Source organism: Sander lucioperca, chromosome 7 (assembly GCF_008315115.2).
Source record: "Sander lucioperca isolate FBNREF2018 chromosome 7, SLUC_FBN_1.2, whole genome shotgun sequence".
Classification (NCBI taxonomy): Eukaryota; Metazoa; Chordata; class Actinopteri; order Perciformes; family Percidae; genus Sander; species Sander lucioperca.
This window is the reverse complement of record NC_050179.1, coordinates 22,455,162-22,470,395: the sequence shown is the minus strand read 5'-3', so window position 1 is coordinate 22,470,395 and position 15,234 is coordinate 22,455,162. Positions and strand designations below refer to the sequence as shown.

At 40.3% G+C, this 15,234-nt stretch overlaps 1 protein-coding gene across 1 annotated transcript in view; it reads right to left on the bottom strand.

Annotated features, from left to right (window-relative positions):
• Positions 1 to 553: 553 nt before the first annotated feature.
• si:dkey-106n21.1 (solute carrier family 23 member 2) overlaps positions 554 to 15,234 on the bottom strand; it is a 56,579-nt gene continuing 41,898 nt past the window's right edge. Inside the window, exons 8-12 of the mRNA XM_031279916.2 lie at positions 13,577 to 13,830; positions 8,540 to 8,704; positions 5,043 to 5,151; positions 1,379 to 1,474; positions 554 to 1,277 (exon numbers count right to left, since the gene is read on the bottom strand). Of these exons, the coding sequence (XP_031135776.1) occupies positions 1,096 to 1,277; positions 1,379 to 1,474; positions 5,043 to 5,151; positions 8,540 to 8,704; positions 13,577 to 13,830 (806 nt within the window). The 3' untranslated portion in view covers positions 554 to 1,095. The remainder of the gene's footprint in view (positions 1,278 to 1,378; positions 1,475 to 5,042; positions 5,152 to 8,539; positions 8,705 to 13,576; positions 13,831 to 15,234) is intronic.

Below are 15,234 nucleotides of genomic sequence, written 5' to 3'. Positions count from 1 at the left end.
TGGTTTGAATTTATATATTTTATTTGCTCCAACGATCACTTACCACTGCCAGGGTTGCAACTGATAATATAAAGCAATGACAGTTTATGGAAAACACAAGTGTAATCATGGTCAGATCTTGTGCCTGAGTGATGGGGAAGTGAAATTGATAAGTCTTGTAATTTACACATTTACAGTGTCGGCAATTTTTTTTTGCCAGCTTTTCTTCCTGTTTTAGGAAGCAGCGACTGTATTGCGTTTTGCCTGTAAAACCGTGTCTGTGTTCTTCATATTTATGTAGAATTATAGTTTGTTCTTCTTATATAAAATATGCGGCTCTGGTAGATGTTTGCATTTGGTCATGCTGTGCAAACACCGGCTCTTTTATGTGAACGCGTGCGCCGCTAGATTGGGAACCCCTGGGTTGATTGAACTAGTTGATAATCACCATCGTGACACAGGTTATGCGGGACCACGGTTGTTAGGGTTAGTGAAGCCGGGTAACTGAAAGAAATCCAGGACATGTTGATCTGGATTCGTAGTACAGGCCACTGGTCTCTTGTAAAAGAGATTTTTTTTTTTTTATGTCAATGAGACTTCCTGGTAAAATGAAGGTAAAATAAGGTAAGGTAAAAATTCTTAAGGTCATTTGTGTCTGTGTTTGAAACATGGGTAATGCAAAGATTTCGTGCATGCTAAAAGCCTCAAAAAGCTTTGCACACCCAAGAGACATTTTTCTTAAATAAACGAATGTTTCATCTTCAAAATGTGTCTAATTTATGTCTTTGCAAGCTCTTTGTGAGGACTGATGGTTCTTCCTAAGTGTATCATGCTGCTCTTTGCTTGTTCAGGCACTACAGATGTTTTATTAACCTGGACATGGAGGGGGTTTATTTTGTTGAATTCCAACTGTGAGGAGACACAGTACCTCAACTTTGTTGTCAAAATTCATTAAAACGTTTAAATCAATGTTTTACTCTATATAAGGACAAAAGTATTGAACTTGGAGTCCTTAAGAAGATATAATGTTTAGATAGAATGTATTTAATAAAACCTCAACTACTGATTGGCTATTAGTCCAGCAACAATGCTACCCTGCAAGTTAACACTTCATTACTAGGATGTCCCCTGTTGGGTGGTCTTGTAAGAAGGGAGGAAGGGCAGGTATTGGAAGCATCTAAACCGTTTCAAAACACCGTTGCAGAAAGGGATATCATAGCACGACTGGTCACAAAAGTTTCTGCCTTCCTGTTGCACCTTGTCCCTCCAGCTTTTGATGCCCCGCTCCTTGTCAGTGCCTGAAAAAGAAAAGACAAAGTTAGCTGATAGTGATGTTATGGTTTGTTTAACCATTTCTTATTATTAACACAAGTTTTTTTTTTTTTTTTTTTTGTCAAACCTGGAATGGTGTTGTCCAGTATAAACCCAAAGAATCCCCCGATGAACATGTGTGTGGTGAAGAGCACTACAATCACTTGGTCCAGCTCTTTTATTCCTTCACACAGAGAAGAGAGTAAAGAAATGACATTTGTTTACCAGTAATGAGTGTGTAACATGTTAAACAGCAATGTGACCACTATAAATCTCGCAGGCAGGTTCTCTTTGCTCTGACCTCTTTCACATGTCAGAGGTCAGGTTTAAGTTCAACCTACTAAAAGTGAAAGAAATAAAAGCACCTTCAAACCAACAGCAACTGGAGCCTGGCAGTAAATCCTGTAGGACTGGATAACAGCTAATCCACGCACAGTCCAGCTGGCTCTCATGTGTCAACTGCCTACTGCAGTTGTAAGAAATTCAATGAATTAAATCGAAAATTGCAAACTGCGCTGAGGTAGTTTGACCCTGAACAAACAAATACTTGTTCAAAGAACCCATCCAACACACACTGGCACACAAACACAGAAGGAGAGGAAGCAGTGAAAAGTTCAAAGGCACCCGCTAAGTTGGCCTTAAGTCCCACAGGCTGTGCATATAAAGGCATCTGGAAGTCTCACATAACGATATGAAAGGAAATTAAATGCGTTTATTATTATCATCAGGAGGTGAAACTGAGTGCCACCATACACAACGTTTAACTTTATTACAGACATACAGTAGATATATTGTATATAGCTAGTCATTGACATCAACAGTCAACGACAATGTTCATTATAACATTTCACTTTGGCATGTATTAATTAGTAATGCTTATCAAAATAAACAATGGATGTTTTGAGAGAACAAAGGGGATGTAATCACTATATCTGTAGTAACGTTATGTAGGCCTATATGTATAGTGTTACCGTTCTCTTAATACGCCCATGCTAGCTACCGCTGATGTTGCTACTATGATGCTACTAGCCGATAGCCCCGGCAGTTTGGGAAACGCTAATGACGTTACATCCACGTTACAGGCTTTACAGCATACATACATCCATACATTCCTCGGCTGTATCATAAGATAATACCATGGATGTATTAATAGAACACATGGTGAATTACAACCATTAGCTATATCCATTATTACAGCTACAGGACCTCAGGAGAACCGTCATATGAGCATGCGCAGTGCAGGGCGACATGGGCGGGAGCAGCAGTGTGTTTACAAAGAGTGTAGACAGGCTTCCTCTTGTGTGGCGCCTGGGGAAAAACTCAGAGGGAAAGACTTCTTTATCTGAGCTGTGACATGGGGGTTAGCCAAGAGGATTGGGAGGTAAGCAGCCTAGACCTGAGAGAACCAGACAAAGCCTCATGCCAAGTGTTGAACTCTGGATTACAGAGTTCAGAGGTATCTTTCTTGGGAGATGCTTGCATAACACGACTCATAGGATCAGGGTCTGATGTCTGCAGAGAAGGGTTGTTTAATCTTAAGGATTGCTCTTTTGATGGCGCTTCAGGGGAGGTGGCCACAAACACGCTCCCCAGCCGATCAATGTGTCATCAAAAGCAGGGGAATCATCCGCTGGTAGCCAGTGATTGATCTCTGATTGCTTCTAAGCTCTCTGATTGATCAGAATTGTATTTGTAAAAGCTCCATGTGGTCTTATTTCATCTGTTGAATTAATGTTTCATGGCTGGATAAAAGTAATTGGGTTATACCTGTTGCTTATATGTTTGTACGTGTGTGAGTGCATGTGCATATTATGTTTATTTAATGTAAAGTGATTTGGTTACTAAAGGACAATTCCGGCGCAAAATGAACCTAGGGGTTAATAACATGTGCACCGAGTCGAACGTTCTCTGTAATCTGTTTTCATGCTAATCGAATGTGTCTCTAGCTTGAAACAAGCTACCGCAAACCGGTGATTAGCTGCTAACGCTAGCTTTCGGGGCAGAGGCTTTAGCAAATCTAGTCATGACGGGAGACTTTGGCCAATCACCGCTCATTTCGGAGAAAGGGCGTTCCTATTAGCTGTTCTACAAAATGCAGATGTGTGTTCCGTTTTTCTCTCCATCTCTCAAACATTTTAAATGGCAGTATGAAAACAGAACGGTAATTCTCATAGAATTTTGCCACTATATAAGGGCATCGGGATCTCAATCACGATCGGGATAATTAAGCTGAATGACTAGTACTCGTACAGGTTAGGACAGAGAGAGGAGATCTGCAGGACGAGGGCTATTTTTAAATTAAATTTGTTTTGCCTTTTCAAAGTTCCTGTCTCCCCCAGCTCCATATGCGTTTGTCTTTTATTTAGATGACTTGATCTTGAAGAAGGCCTGAGGGCCGAAACTGAGGGCCAGTGTGCAACACAGTCTACTTCCAGTGATCAGCACTTCACTACGAGTCTTAGTGTACATTACATATCTGCATTATAACTTAAAGGTCCAATATGTAATATATTTACTTTACAGGTATTTTATGTCATTTCAACATTTGTATAGCTACTCACATTGAATTATATAGAGTACCCGAGTTGGTTACTCTCAAAAATAATTGAGACACAGCCAGTAAAGTGATCCCGACTAGTCCTGGCTAACGCTACCTAACTGCTAACGTTACAGGAGGACCAGGCAAGCGGGCTGTTTATAACGTGTAGCCTGTTCAGCGGCCGCAGCCGACAACGGTGAGTTATTTTAAGCCAAGAGAGGGAGGCTGTAAATTGGGAAGGGAGGACCGTGAGTTTGCAGTGTGTTTAGCCATGTTTGCCGTAATTCTAAGCCAATAAAGTGTGTTCAGTCAGGTGGCAAGGACGGCAAGGTAGCTAACGTTAGTGTTATTTTTAGCCGTTCTCACCGTAAATCTAAGCCGAGGAAGTGTGTCTGTTCGTCGGGTGGAGAGGACAGCGAGGTTGTTGTGTTTTTAGCGGTTCCTACAGTACAGTACAGTAATTCTAAGTGTGCCTGTCAGTTGGGTAATGTACAGAGTTCCGCGTGAGCATGGGCTTTTATGACTGTCATTATAGCCAGCATCTAATGTTAGCTACTCCAATGTGCTGTTAAGTAATGTCTGGCTATGTGAGAGAAGCGTATAGCAATATTGCACCTTCAAGCTACCCACCCAACTGGACCCATGTGGTTCGACTGTCTGACTAACTGAAATACAAACCGACAGACATTTCTATCCTTAAACTGCCTATTTAGGGTAAAAAAAAAACAAAAAAAAATGCGTGTGAGTTCAGGATCAGATTAGACAATCGTCTTTGCCACTACCATATGTAGGCTTAACAGTGAAGGTAACCAAGTGTTTGCCATCTGGGCCTGTGGGATTTGGGAACACCTTGCTTGACTTTATAAGCTTAGGCTGGCAGAACCGCTGCCATCTTTTCAAGGGTAATCTGTAAGTGGAGCAGTGGGAGCACACAGCCTCCCACTCATTGTCAGAGGACCATCGCTCCTCTGATAAGGATTTGCAGTTTGCATGTGTCTATTTCTGGCATTGTTTGCTGATTCAATCTTTGCTTTTTCCTGCACGAACAAGGCAGTGAGACCCAAGATGCATTTCTCAGCATCAAATAAAAAGGATTGTCACGAAATGTTTTGCACACAATAAAAAGCACACCATCACAAGGGCTGAGCCAGTAAGGATGTGTTTGTGTGTTTGTGTGTGTGTGTGTGTGTGTGTGTGTGTGCCTGAAAATCACCTGTGTCAATGATCCCGGGATTGGAGTGAAACCAGGTAGGTAAAACAAGGCCGCTGAAGGTAGAGAAGCCAAGGATGAGCAGGTTACGGGATGAGTTAAGATCCACATACTGGAGAAAGAGAGACACAGAGACAAAGTGAGCGAAAGGGAGAGAGAGGAAGAGAGAGAGGGAGACAGAGAGACTTTATTTTGCTGTCCAGCTTCAGCTGTTTGCTGTCTTTGTTTTGGAACTTCACTAAAATGTGATCCGAAATAATCTATACAAAACAGGCCTGATTTCTTTTCTCACATTTATGGTGGTTATGACAGGTCAACTCAGGACAGCCTAGGGGCAAATCCTGTCTATAAATGTGCTCTGACTGATTAATTCAAGTATAAAGAAGCAACATTTATCCACCCCCACTACACAAAATGACCGTAGTGCTGAGGGGGGTTGACACAGTTCTGAGTTAGCTTCTGTTCTACTAGCTTTCAGCTTGAATTTATTTTCCCAATGAAGAGTTCTTTCATTAGTCTTTCTAACTGAAATTTGAAACCAGGGTTTTCTGCCCTCACTCTAAGCTAAAACTGACCACCTTGTCGGTGCAAACGATTATTTTGTATATATTCTATACTGTAGCCCCCACGAGATGGTGACACCTATGACTAAGACTAAAGGGAGCTGTAGTTGTCCAATGCAGACAAAATAAGCATTTGAACTAGGACATAAAATCCTAGTATAAGGTTTCATCATTTTTCCAAAGTCTGATGGGAAAAAAAAAAACATTATGGGAAAAACACACTGTCTGGGTGGGACTTTGGCTCTCTATATTAATGATTCAGTGATAACATGGTTGAAAAGTACAACATAGTTCTGTATTTAGAGTTACAATTTCTGGTGAATACTCCCTCAAACACCCTGTATCAAGAGAACCCCTCCACCGAAATACTTACAAAAATGTCAACAAAATGGCCAACAGTTACATTCTGAAACCAGAAAACTCATAAAAGAGCTAAAATATTTTGTAGGATTGCATTGTAATATCTCTATTATGTTTTCTTCAAATGTTTCTGTCAGATTTCTGCTCCAAATACTTTGTGCGAGTAACGCAAGGCAAAAGTTTGCTTCACTCAACCTCCAGAGGGCCATTACCTGTCATGCTAAATATGCATGCAGAGAGAGCAATGTTATGGTATTTAATATCTGACATGTAACAGTAAATTATTTAATTCTTTTAAGAAACAGCTGAATAGTCACTCTTTTGATCGCAATTTTAACTAGTCAGTTTGATATTTATATTCCTGATTTTATATTAGCTTTAGTGATTTATAGTTCTGTTATGTTGGATTTTGATTTTTTTTTTGTCTGCAACCTGTTAATCTGTTTGGTTAGTTTTTAGCAATTTGAGCTACCCAAATAAAGTTTATTTTTATTAATTGACTCCCATAGAAATCTTCTTTTCTTGCTCAACACGTCCTCATACGTAAACAGACTTGGTCGTTGGCCAATGACTCACAACACGATATATATGACCATTGTATTCAACGTTGTGAAACAGTCACAGTTTTGAACGCATGATTAACACTTTAAAAATGGAACTACTTGGTTAAAGGGATATTCCACTGCTGGAAAGATGAATATATCTTTAAATTGGGTCACTTTTGTAGTAGAAATGTGAAAAAAAATTTCTTGGCCTAGCCATAAAATGTGTTTTTGGCTCATGTGGACGAAAGACACCAAATCCCAGAATACACTTGGTTCGCTTCACTACGAGGCCACCCCCAAGCCACGCCTACCACTTACAGAGAGGCAGTCAACTGAGTCAAGTCTATTGTGTTTTATTGTCATTGCAACCATATACACGAAACAACGTTTCACCGTGGCTCAAGTGGTGTTACACATTTAAAATATATAAATACGACATTATATAAAAACGACATATGAAACAGGCTACATTAAGTGCACACACATTATAGACTCCGTAAAGCTAACGCATTGTATTAGCGCTTGGTGTAAACACCGAGTATAAACACAGCCGTGAATTCGTGTGGAATGTAGCTAGAATGGTCGGCATTTAACAGTCACAAACTCCACCAGCGGTGAGCAGTTAGTTGGATACAAGCACCCCATTTCTGCACCAGTTCGTGTTAACACAGCCCTCCTCCACAAGTTTTATCCGGCGGCAGCATCTCTATCTGCTCGGAAGGCTAGCAGGCCTGGTAGCTGGATAGTCCGGTACACTATTGTTCAGCCATGTTTCCACAAAAAGAAAAACACAGCAGTCTCTGAACTCGCGTTGGGAGTTTCGTTGAAGTTGGATGTAGTCCAGTTTGTTGTCTAATGAGCGGACACTTGCAAGCAGGATGGATGGCACAGGTGGCCGGCTAGCGCTAGCTTTCCACCTAGCTGGAACTCTTGCCCTCGTCCCGCTTTTCCGCACACCGCTTTGAATGCCCCCTTACCCAGCTAGCGGCATCGAGCAACACCGCTGGCTGAGGTGCTGGTCTCCGTAGCAGGCAAAGCTCGCGTAGTGTGTCGAGTATTCCGTCTGTAATAAAGTGTCCTGCATATTCTCCAAGCTGTACCAATGTATCCCGGTGGTACACATGTGCGGTAGTTTGAATGCACATAATTGTTGTACAAGTTTTCTGCTGAAAAGACAGAGCCTGTTTAGCGAAGCTTCAAGATAGCTGACACTCAGCTCTGCTCGGCTAGCATCGGCCAGTGACAGTCCCACCCCCTATGGGCGGGTTGAAAACATGCAGAACTAGCTGGCTGTAGTTCATAGACTACATGACGATTTTTGCTTCATCAGAGGCTTTTTTCCAGACACACAATACAGAGCTTTATCGTCTCGGGGGACATGAGGGAGGGAAGCACGGTCATTCGAAAATACTACCGGGTTTCTACTGAAACAAAGCTTAATGCTAATCGGTGAAGTGTCCCTTTAAGTTTAGGCAACAGAACTACTGGTTTAGGTTTAGGAAATGATCATGGTTTGGGTAAAAATTTGTCTGCTAAGTCGGTGACATAGTTACGCTGCAATGTGTTTATGAGCAAACAAATTTAATATTGGTAAACTTAAAAAAAGTCAACTTTTCCCATGGGACAGCAGCAGTCTCCGGGGTGAAAGTCCTGTGTTTGTTCGCCGTTTTTTAGAATACTTTTTACTAAGCAACTCACTAAAATGATACTTCCTCTTTTTGCTCCCGCCATAATTACTACGGCCACTAGGGGTCGAAGCCTGACAACATGTAAATATTGGTCTTAATAAGCTGCTTGCACAATTGACCTATACAGCCGTTTTTTTTGGTGAGGACGGTCTGGTATTTCAGGTCACAGGGTCAGTGCCAGAGCAGCACCCCTGGAACCAGCTAGACTCAGTATCTTGTTCAAGGGCCCCTTAGCAGGGTGGAAGTTTTCTGTCTCTGGGTCATAATTTTCAAAGGAAGTGGGGCGAAATAAAATAAAATAATAACATACGATACAGACTGTTACAATATTGAAATGTGTTTACCTGAAGGTTGGATATCCCCACTGCTGCGATCATTCCAAACATAACGAGGAACATGCCTCCAATGACCGGGTCTGGGATGGTGATAAAAACTGCTCCAAATTTCCCAAAGATCCCCAGGACGATCATCAGAATGCCGGTCGTCTGGAGGACCAGTCTGCTGCCAACCTGGAATAAATTGAGCACAGGGACTTGTTATCCTGTGTTTACGAGAGGGGTTAATCCATCATTCTCACCATGCCAGCTTTATTTTTTGTACCAGGATGCTGTGTAGGGAAAACACCTTTGAGAAGCATGCAGAAGTCTAAACAAGGACGCTATCAATTTCATCTGCAATGATTTTAAGTTGGATGTAGACGTGAGAAAACAGAGAAAACGGCATCAGAAAAAGAGTTTCGGGTCAAGCCCACATAAGTCATAAAACATTCAGCTGTAGCAGGGGCTTTTATCTGTGCTATTTATCTGTGGCTCAGTGCTATATTTTTTTTTACATACCGTTCTAGTGAAATATGCCATAAAAAAATGAACTAAATACATGCCAAGTCTCTTACTTCAACATGAATGTCGTCAGTGTTTGCCAAGAGACTACAGGCATCTTTATGGATGTTCTTATCTGTGTGATGCTGATTGTTGCTCATGCAGTTTTATCCAAATGTAGTTTCTCACATTATTTAACATCATTGATTCTTCTGTACAGTTTTTCCTTCCCAATTTTGCCAGAATGTGAAGATGATTGTTTATTATTCAGCAATATATAATGGTAGTTTTGCAAATCATAACTCATTACAATCACAAACTGAACCAAATGTATTGGCATCCACATCAGCAACTCACTAAAATGGAACTTCATCTTCAGTCACATGCCAAAAAAAGGCACAAAAAAGCCCTGTAAAGAAGATGAAATTGAAGCAGTATCTCCTCCTCCAGTTACATTACCGTCATTTAAAGTGTCAGTCTGCTCAGCATCTCAGAAACTGAGACTCACAAACAACTGCAGTGTATAATCAATAAATCATCCCAAATAATAGGCTTCCCTATAATATCATACTCATAAGGTCAAGCTAAATCATATCTGACCCCTCTAACCCTGCTCACTATCTTTCCTCAGGAGGTGATACAGGCCCCTGTCCACCCAAAACACTGAGCTTTAAAGACCATTTCATTCATCCATGCTATACATGCAATTGTGCTAGTGTATATTTTCTTTATTTCTATTCATACTCTTATGACTTACAAATGCCTGGGTGATGCCGGCAGTGGATGTATTAAAGCTTTAGTACGTAATTAAGGAACAGGACTTTAAATTAGCTTTTTTGATCACCAGCCACTAGCCACGTTTGTTTTTTCCTAACTAACTTTAATTTCAGCTCCTCTGGTTTGTTTGGCGCCGCTCCGTTTGTCTTCTCTGTTTCAGCATAGCTGGTAATCGACGCGGACGCTAGGCACGTAACCAATGGTTGTACGACATGTCACGACATAAGTGTTCATAGGAAATGTAGGATTAGTACTACAAGCAGTGTTGCCAGGTAAAGATTATGTTTCCAAGCCAAACACACACAAAACCGCCCAAACGGTATCACGGAAGGTTTGTATCATGTGGATGCGCCAACAATTTAGTTGTCATTACTTACAATTCCTCGGGAGGGAGACAGAAACTACGCCATTACAGGAGAGTGCCACCTAGCTGGCAAAGCTCTCAGCCAGACAGACATTAATCACCTATAAATAAACATTATTTGTGAATTCAATAAGTCATTTAGTCTACCTTCCTTTACCTCCACAAGCTCTTGCAGTGTGAGTGTGGGTAAAGTCTGGTATTAACATGACAAACACAGTTGCCCACAAACAGGCCAAACAATTGAGAATAATTCATTCACTGCTATCAAAACCATTTACCTAAATTCAATAATTTGACCTTTCATTTTCCAAAGTGCAGAGGAACTGATAGAAGATCACAAAGCATTCTGAAGGGTTGAACTCACTAAAGTTCACTCAAGTTTTCATTGTAATGTACCGGAACTAAAGACAGCAGCGGGGATTCTTCCGAGGGAAAGGGCCGAGGGGCAGTTAACTATCACAACGCTCTGCGAGACTTAAAAGGCATGAAGTGACAAGCATTTGTATGTCAAGACACAGTAAATTGTTCCTGCTCTCAAAATAACCAAAAGCGGAATCCTACACTGGCAGCATTAGGCTTGGAGATATGTAAACAAGAGGCTTATAGCTGGTTTCCACTGTGTATATTAAAGTTACAGTGTGAAAATGTGCATGTGATTATACTAGCTTTGGAATTATTCTCATACCATAAGGTTTTGTTTGTAGAAACAATCTTTGTTTTGGTTTTAGTTCATTCATTTCAAATCTGTTTGCCACACAGTCAGTTTTATCTGCCAGCACCAGAGGGCTGTTTCACAAAACCAAGATAAGGGATTAAGCCGGGATTTCCCAGGTATCCTGGCTCAATTTAGCCTTGACTTGGTTTCACAAAAGCAAAGGGCACCTAAATTACCATGGAGATTTATTCTTTACAGCTAGCTTGCTCCTGACCAGGCTAACAGCCAGGATTTATTAATCCTGGAGCCTTTTCTGTTCACTCAGCAGTGGTTTTACCTTATTGTTATCAGCCTGCATTAAAATACAACATGTGCATATTGCTGTTCATTTAAGTACTGTTATTTAAAGTTGTGACCATTCTTTTTTTATAATTATTCATGTGACAGTCATCGTTACTGTTATATTGCTGTATGAAGACTGCTGTTCATATTGTTAGAAATTTGATGATTTTGGCAGTTGTTGAGATAATTAGAAAAGGCTGATAAAGATGCCAAATGTGTTTTAAATAATGTCAGTTCCTAAGGGCAATATATAAAGTGCTGTACATGTGTGTTTCTATAGTGGACCAATGCACCATAAATTATTTTAGTTGATACATTTTTTTGTATTCTTTAACAATAAAGGATTCAATAAATTGGCATTCTTAGCACACAATTTGTGTTGTCCTGTAAACTGGGACTATGATTTGGGAGGATTGTACAATTTTAAAAACCTATCCTAATTGTACAATCCTCCTTAATTATAGTCTTAGTTCACTGGACCAGTAACTATAAAGTGTACTACTGTACATTCATGTAACAACAGGGAGAGGACACCCCGATGGTTTCTGACCTTATATTTTGCCTGGGGGGAAATAACTGATAAATATACTCTGATACATTCATGTTTACAGTGCGCATTATATTTATCACTTAATTATTAGGGATGTTCAGATCCTATCACGTGATCGGAAATCGGGCCCGATCGCGTGGTTTCAGACTCGATCGGAATCGGACGTTACCTCCCGATCAGGACTCGGATATATATGTATATATTTTCTCATTATTTTTTAACACATCTATAGTTATGCGGTGGCACAGAGTTAGACCCTTTTGACTCCACACAGAAACAGCAACGCGTGCAGCATGACATCACTTTGTTGCAGAGACGCTATTGGTTAAATGCCGGCAAAGTAGAACACGGAAGCAGCTTGAAGCGGAAAGCGCGAGTATGTCTGCGGTCTGGAGGTATTATAAAATGATATATATTGGGACATCCCTATTAATTATCTTTATAGTTTCTAGATTTTAGAGTCCAATTTCTTCAGTGTCTTTCTTTTATATGTCCATATATATGAGGGAGCAAAGCATATAATATGTAAAGAAAAAAAACGTGAGAAAACGCGTGGCAGATAATAGCGCACCGACTGAATGATAGTCTAAAAATATACATTTACGAACTACTGCTCTTAACTGAAACCATTCAATGAGTTACTTGTCATTTGCAAAAACGGTTGTACACTTTGCAGTGGAAGTTAATATGACTTAGGACATTTATATTTTAGCCCATGAGAGAGAGGGAGAAACAGAGTGAAAGAAATATTTATGCATCATATTCTAGCGTAGTAGAAAATTGATCTTTATGGTGAATTTCCCGAGTAACCTTCTGCTTACTTTTAAGGCAAAGAGTACAACGGTTAATTTGTGCAAATGATCAGTAGCCTAATCCTTGAATGGTATGATTATGATGGTTTCAGTTCAGAGCAGTGGTCAGTTAATGTATATGTTTAGGCTACTTACGCATTCAGTCGGTCCGCGATCGTCTGCCACGCTTTCTCTCGCTGTTTCATTACAGCGCCCGTGTTTCTTTTTTACAAATAATGTGTTTCACATTATCACACTTCAACAAAAAGCTGCTGCTCACTCTGTATAAAGTATGAACAATGCATATTCTCCATTTTAGCATCAGTACATCTGTTATCGACCTCGCGGTCTGTCAAGTAAAGCCGTGAACGTGCATCTATCCAAATTACTTCAGCCTGGCTCGACCTAGTCGCTCCTCCTCAGCCTGGCTTGGCCTTTGTGAAACGCACCAAACCAGGATGCACAGATTAGACTAGGTCAAGCCTCGCTTTATCGGTTATCCTGGATTTATATATTCTGCTTTTGTGAAACAGCCCCCAGATGATGCAAACGTAAGGGATTTACAAATCCGACACAAAGTGATGTTTAAGCTGCACTTAATTAGATTTGTTTTTATGACTCAAATGACTGTGAGCAATGTAAAAAAGCTTCATTCAAAGGGACATGCCAATAGAGAATTATCACTAACTCTGCAGCTTTACAAAAATAAATAAATCTTTTAACCCATTATTTTGGATTTACATAACATTTGCTTAACGGTTCACACTCAGTGCTCTTCAGCCCCATTTCCAGCAGCAGCAGGAAGCTCTTTTAAGCAAACAAGATAAACCCAGTGTACTCTACTGTCCCAGCATCAGATTGTCCACAGACAAAGGAACTAACTGGTGATGAAAGTGGAATATTTAGAAATAGCTGGATATGTTCTTGGTGGAGACAAAAACAAAACTAAAAGGTCAACAGAAACATGACTTCAGATACATGCTTATGTAGCTTGTCTAGATGATATACAAATAATGCAATTGTTTGCTAAAATATTATATAGCAAGAGTCCTAAAACACTTCAGGAAACTATTACGTTGCGTACCTTGGTGATGCCCAGTGCAGCGATGTTCTGGCTGTAGGAGGTGGTTCCGTTTCCAGTTCCCCACAGTGCAGCCAGGATGCAGCCGATGCCCTCCACTGCAATACCTCGATTTATGGCATGAGTCGGTGGAGGAGGGGCGCCAGACAAGCGAGCACAAGCGTAGTAGTCACCGATGGATTCCATGGTTGATGCCAAGACACCTGCCATCATACCCAACACTGAAGACACACTCACTGTGGGCATACCCCATTGACCTGTGTGTTCACAATAGGCATACTTTAGTTTCCATACATACAGTTCCTAGGGCTGCTCATCATGGGAAAAAAATTATAATCACAATTATTTTGGTCAATATTTAAATCACGATTATTTACCCGATTACTCCATGGGGTACTTTCCATAAGATCATCTCTCAGTGCAAATCAAACCAGCTATTAGGCTAACTGAAATAAAACCATACCAATCTCTAGGTATGGTGAAGGGTATGTGATGATGTGGGGCTATTTTAATTCCAAAGGCCAAGGGAACTTTATCAGGATGCATAGTATCCTGGATCCATGAAATAACTGGCCTTTAAAAATAAAAATCTGCCTCTTTAACATAGGGGTGTACTTACTTATGCCCCCTGTATTTTAAGGAAGAACATTTATTTATTTACGATACATTGTTCATTCACAAACAAAATTGGTGTCCTTAAAGGTTGGATTTTTCCTCATTTTTCTAATTAAGGCATTAAGATCAATTTCCAAAAGATGATTTTTTTTATTCCTTTTTTTTTAGCATGGGTGTCCTAATTTTTTCACGACTGTAAGTGTTGTCTTTTCCTGGTTTTAAAGGCTGCATTACAGTAAAGTGATGTACTTTTCTGAACTTACCAGACTGTTCTAGCTGTTCTATTATTTGCCTTTTCCCCACTTAGACATTATGTCCACATTACTGATGATTATTTATCTAAAATCTAAGCGTGAAGATATTTTGTTAAAGCACCAAATGTCAACCCTAGAATATCACCGCAATATCGATATCGAGGTATTTGGTCAAGAATATCGTGATATCTGATTTTCTCCATATCGCCCAGCCCTGGTCCACTTTACTCAATCTGTTACATAAACATCTGGAGAAATCCAAATACCATGCAAAGATTTATTTTCGTACCATTTTGAAATTGAACCCATCCCAGCAAAAAACGTTCAGGATCATAGAATTCCGCACATAAATAACTCAACAGATGAATGTGAGCTACTGATCATTTGATCCATATGGATAATGCCCTCATAGGACCTTCAGCACAAACTCAAGAAATGCAAATTTTCAGTTTAGGAGACATTTTTTTATCTCCACATGCCATGGTTAACCTGTTGGGCTAGTTGAGGAGTCCAAATAGCTTTGCTTCTGGCTCAAATACAGTATATGGGTGGGATGCCAGTGAGGGGCCCTGTCCTTGTTGCTGCATGGGTGATTCCTGCTAGTGGTTTTAGGCATACAGTATGTCTTTTAGGTTATGGACCCCCCCACTGAAAAATGTACCCAACAAAGTTCATGCAATTTTTTTAGCCAGATTCCATTTCAAATGTTGACATAAAAGACATGACATGATTACATATTATTATATTTATTGAGCATCTGAGTTATTGAGTCATTTTGGCATTGAATTGTTA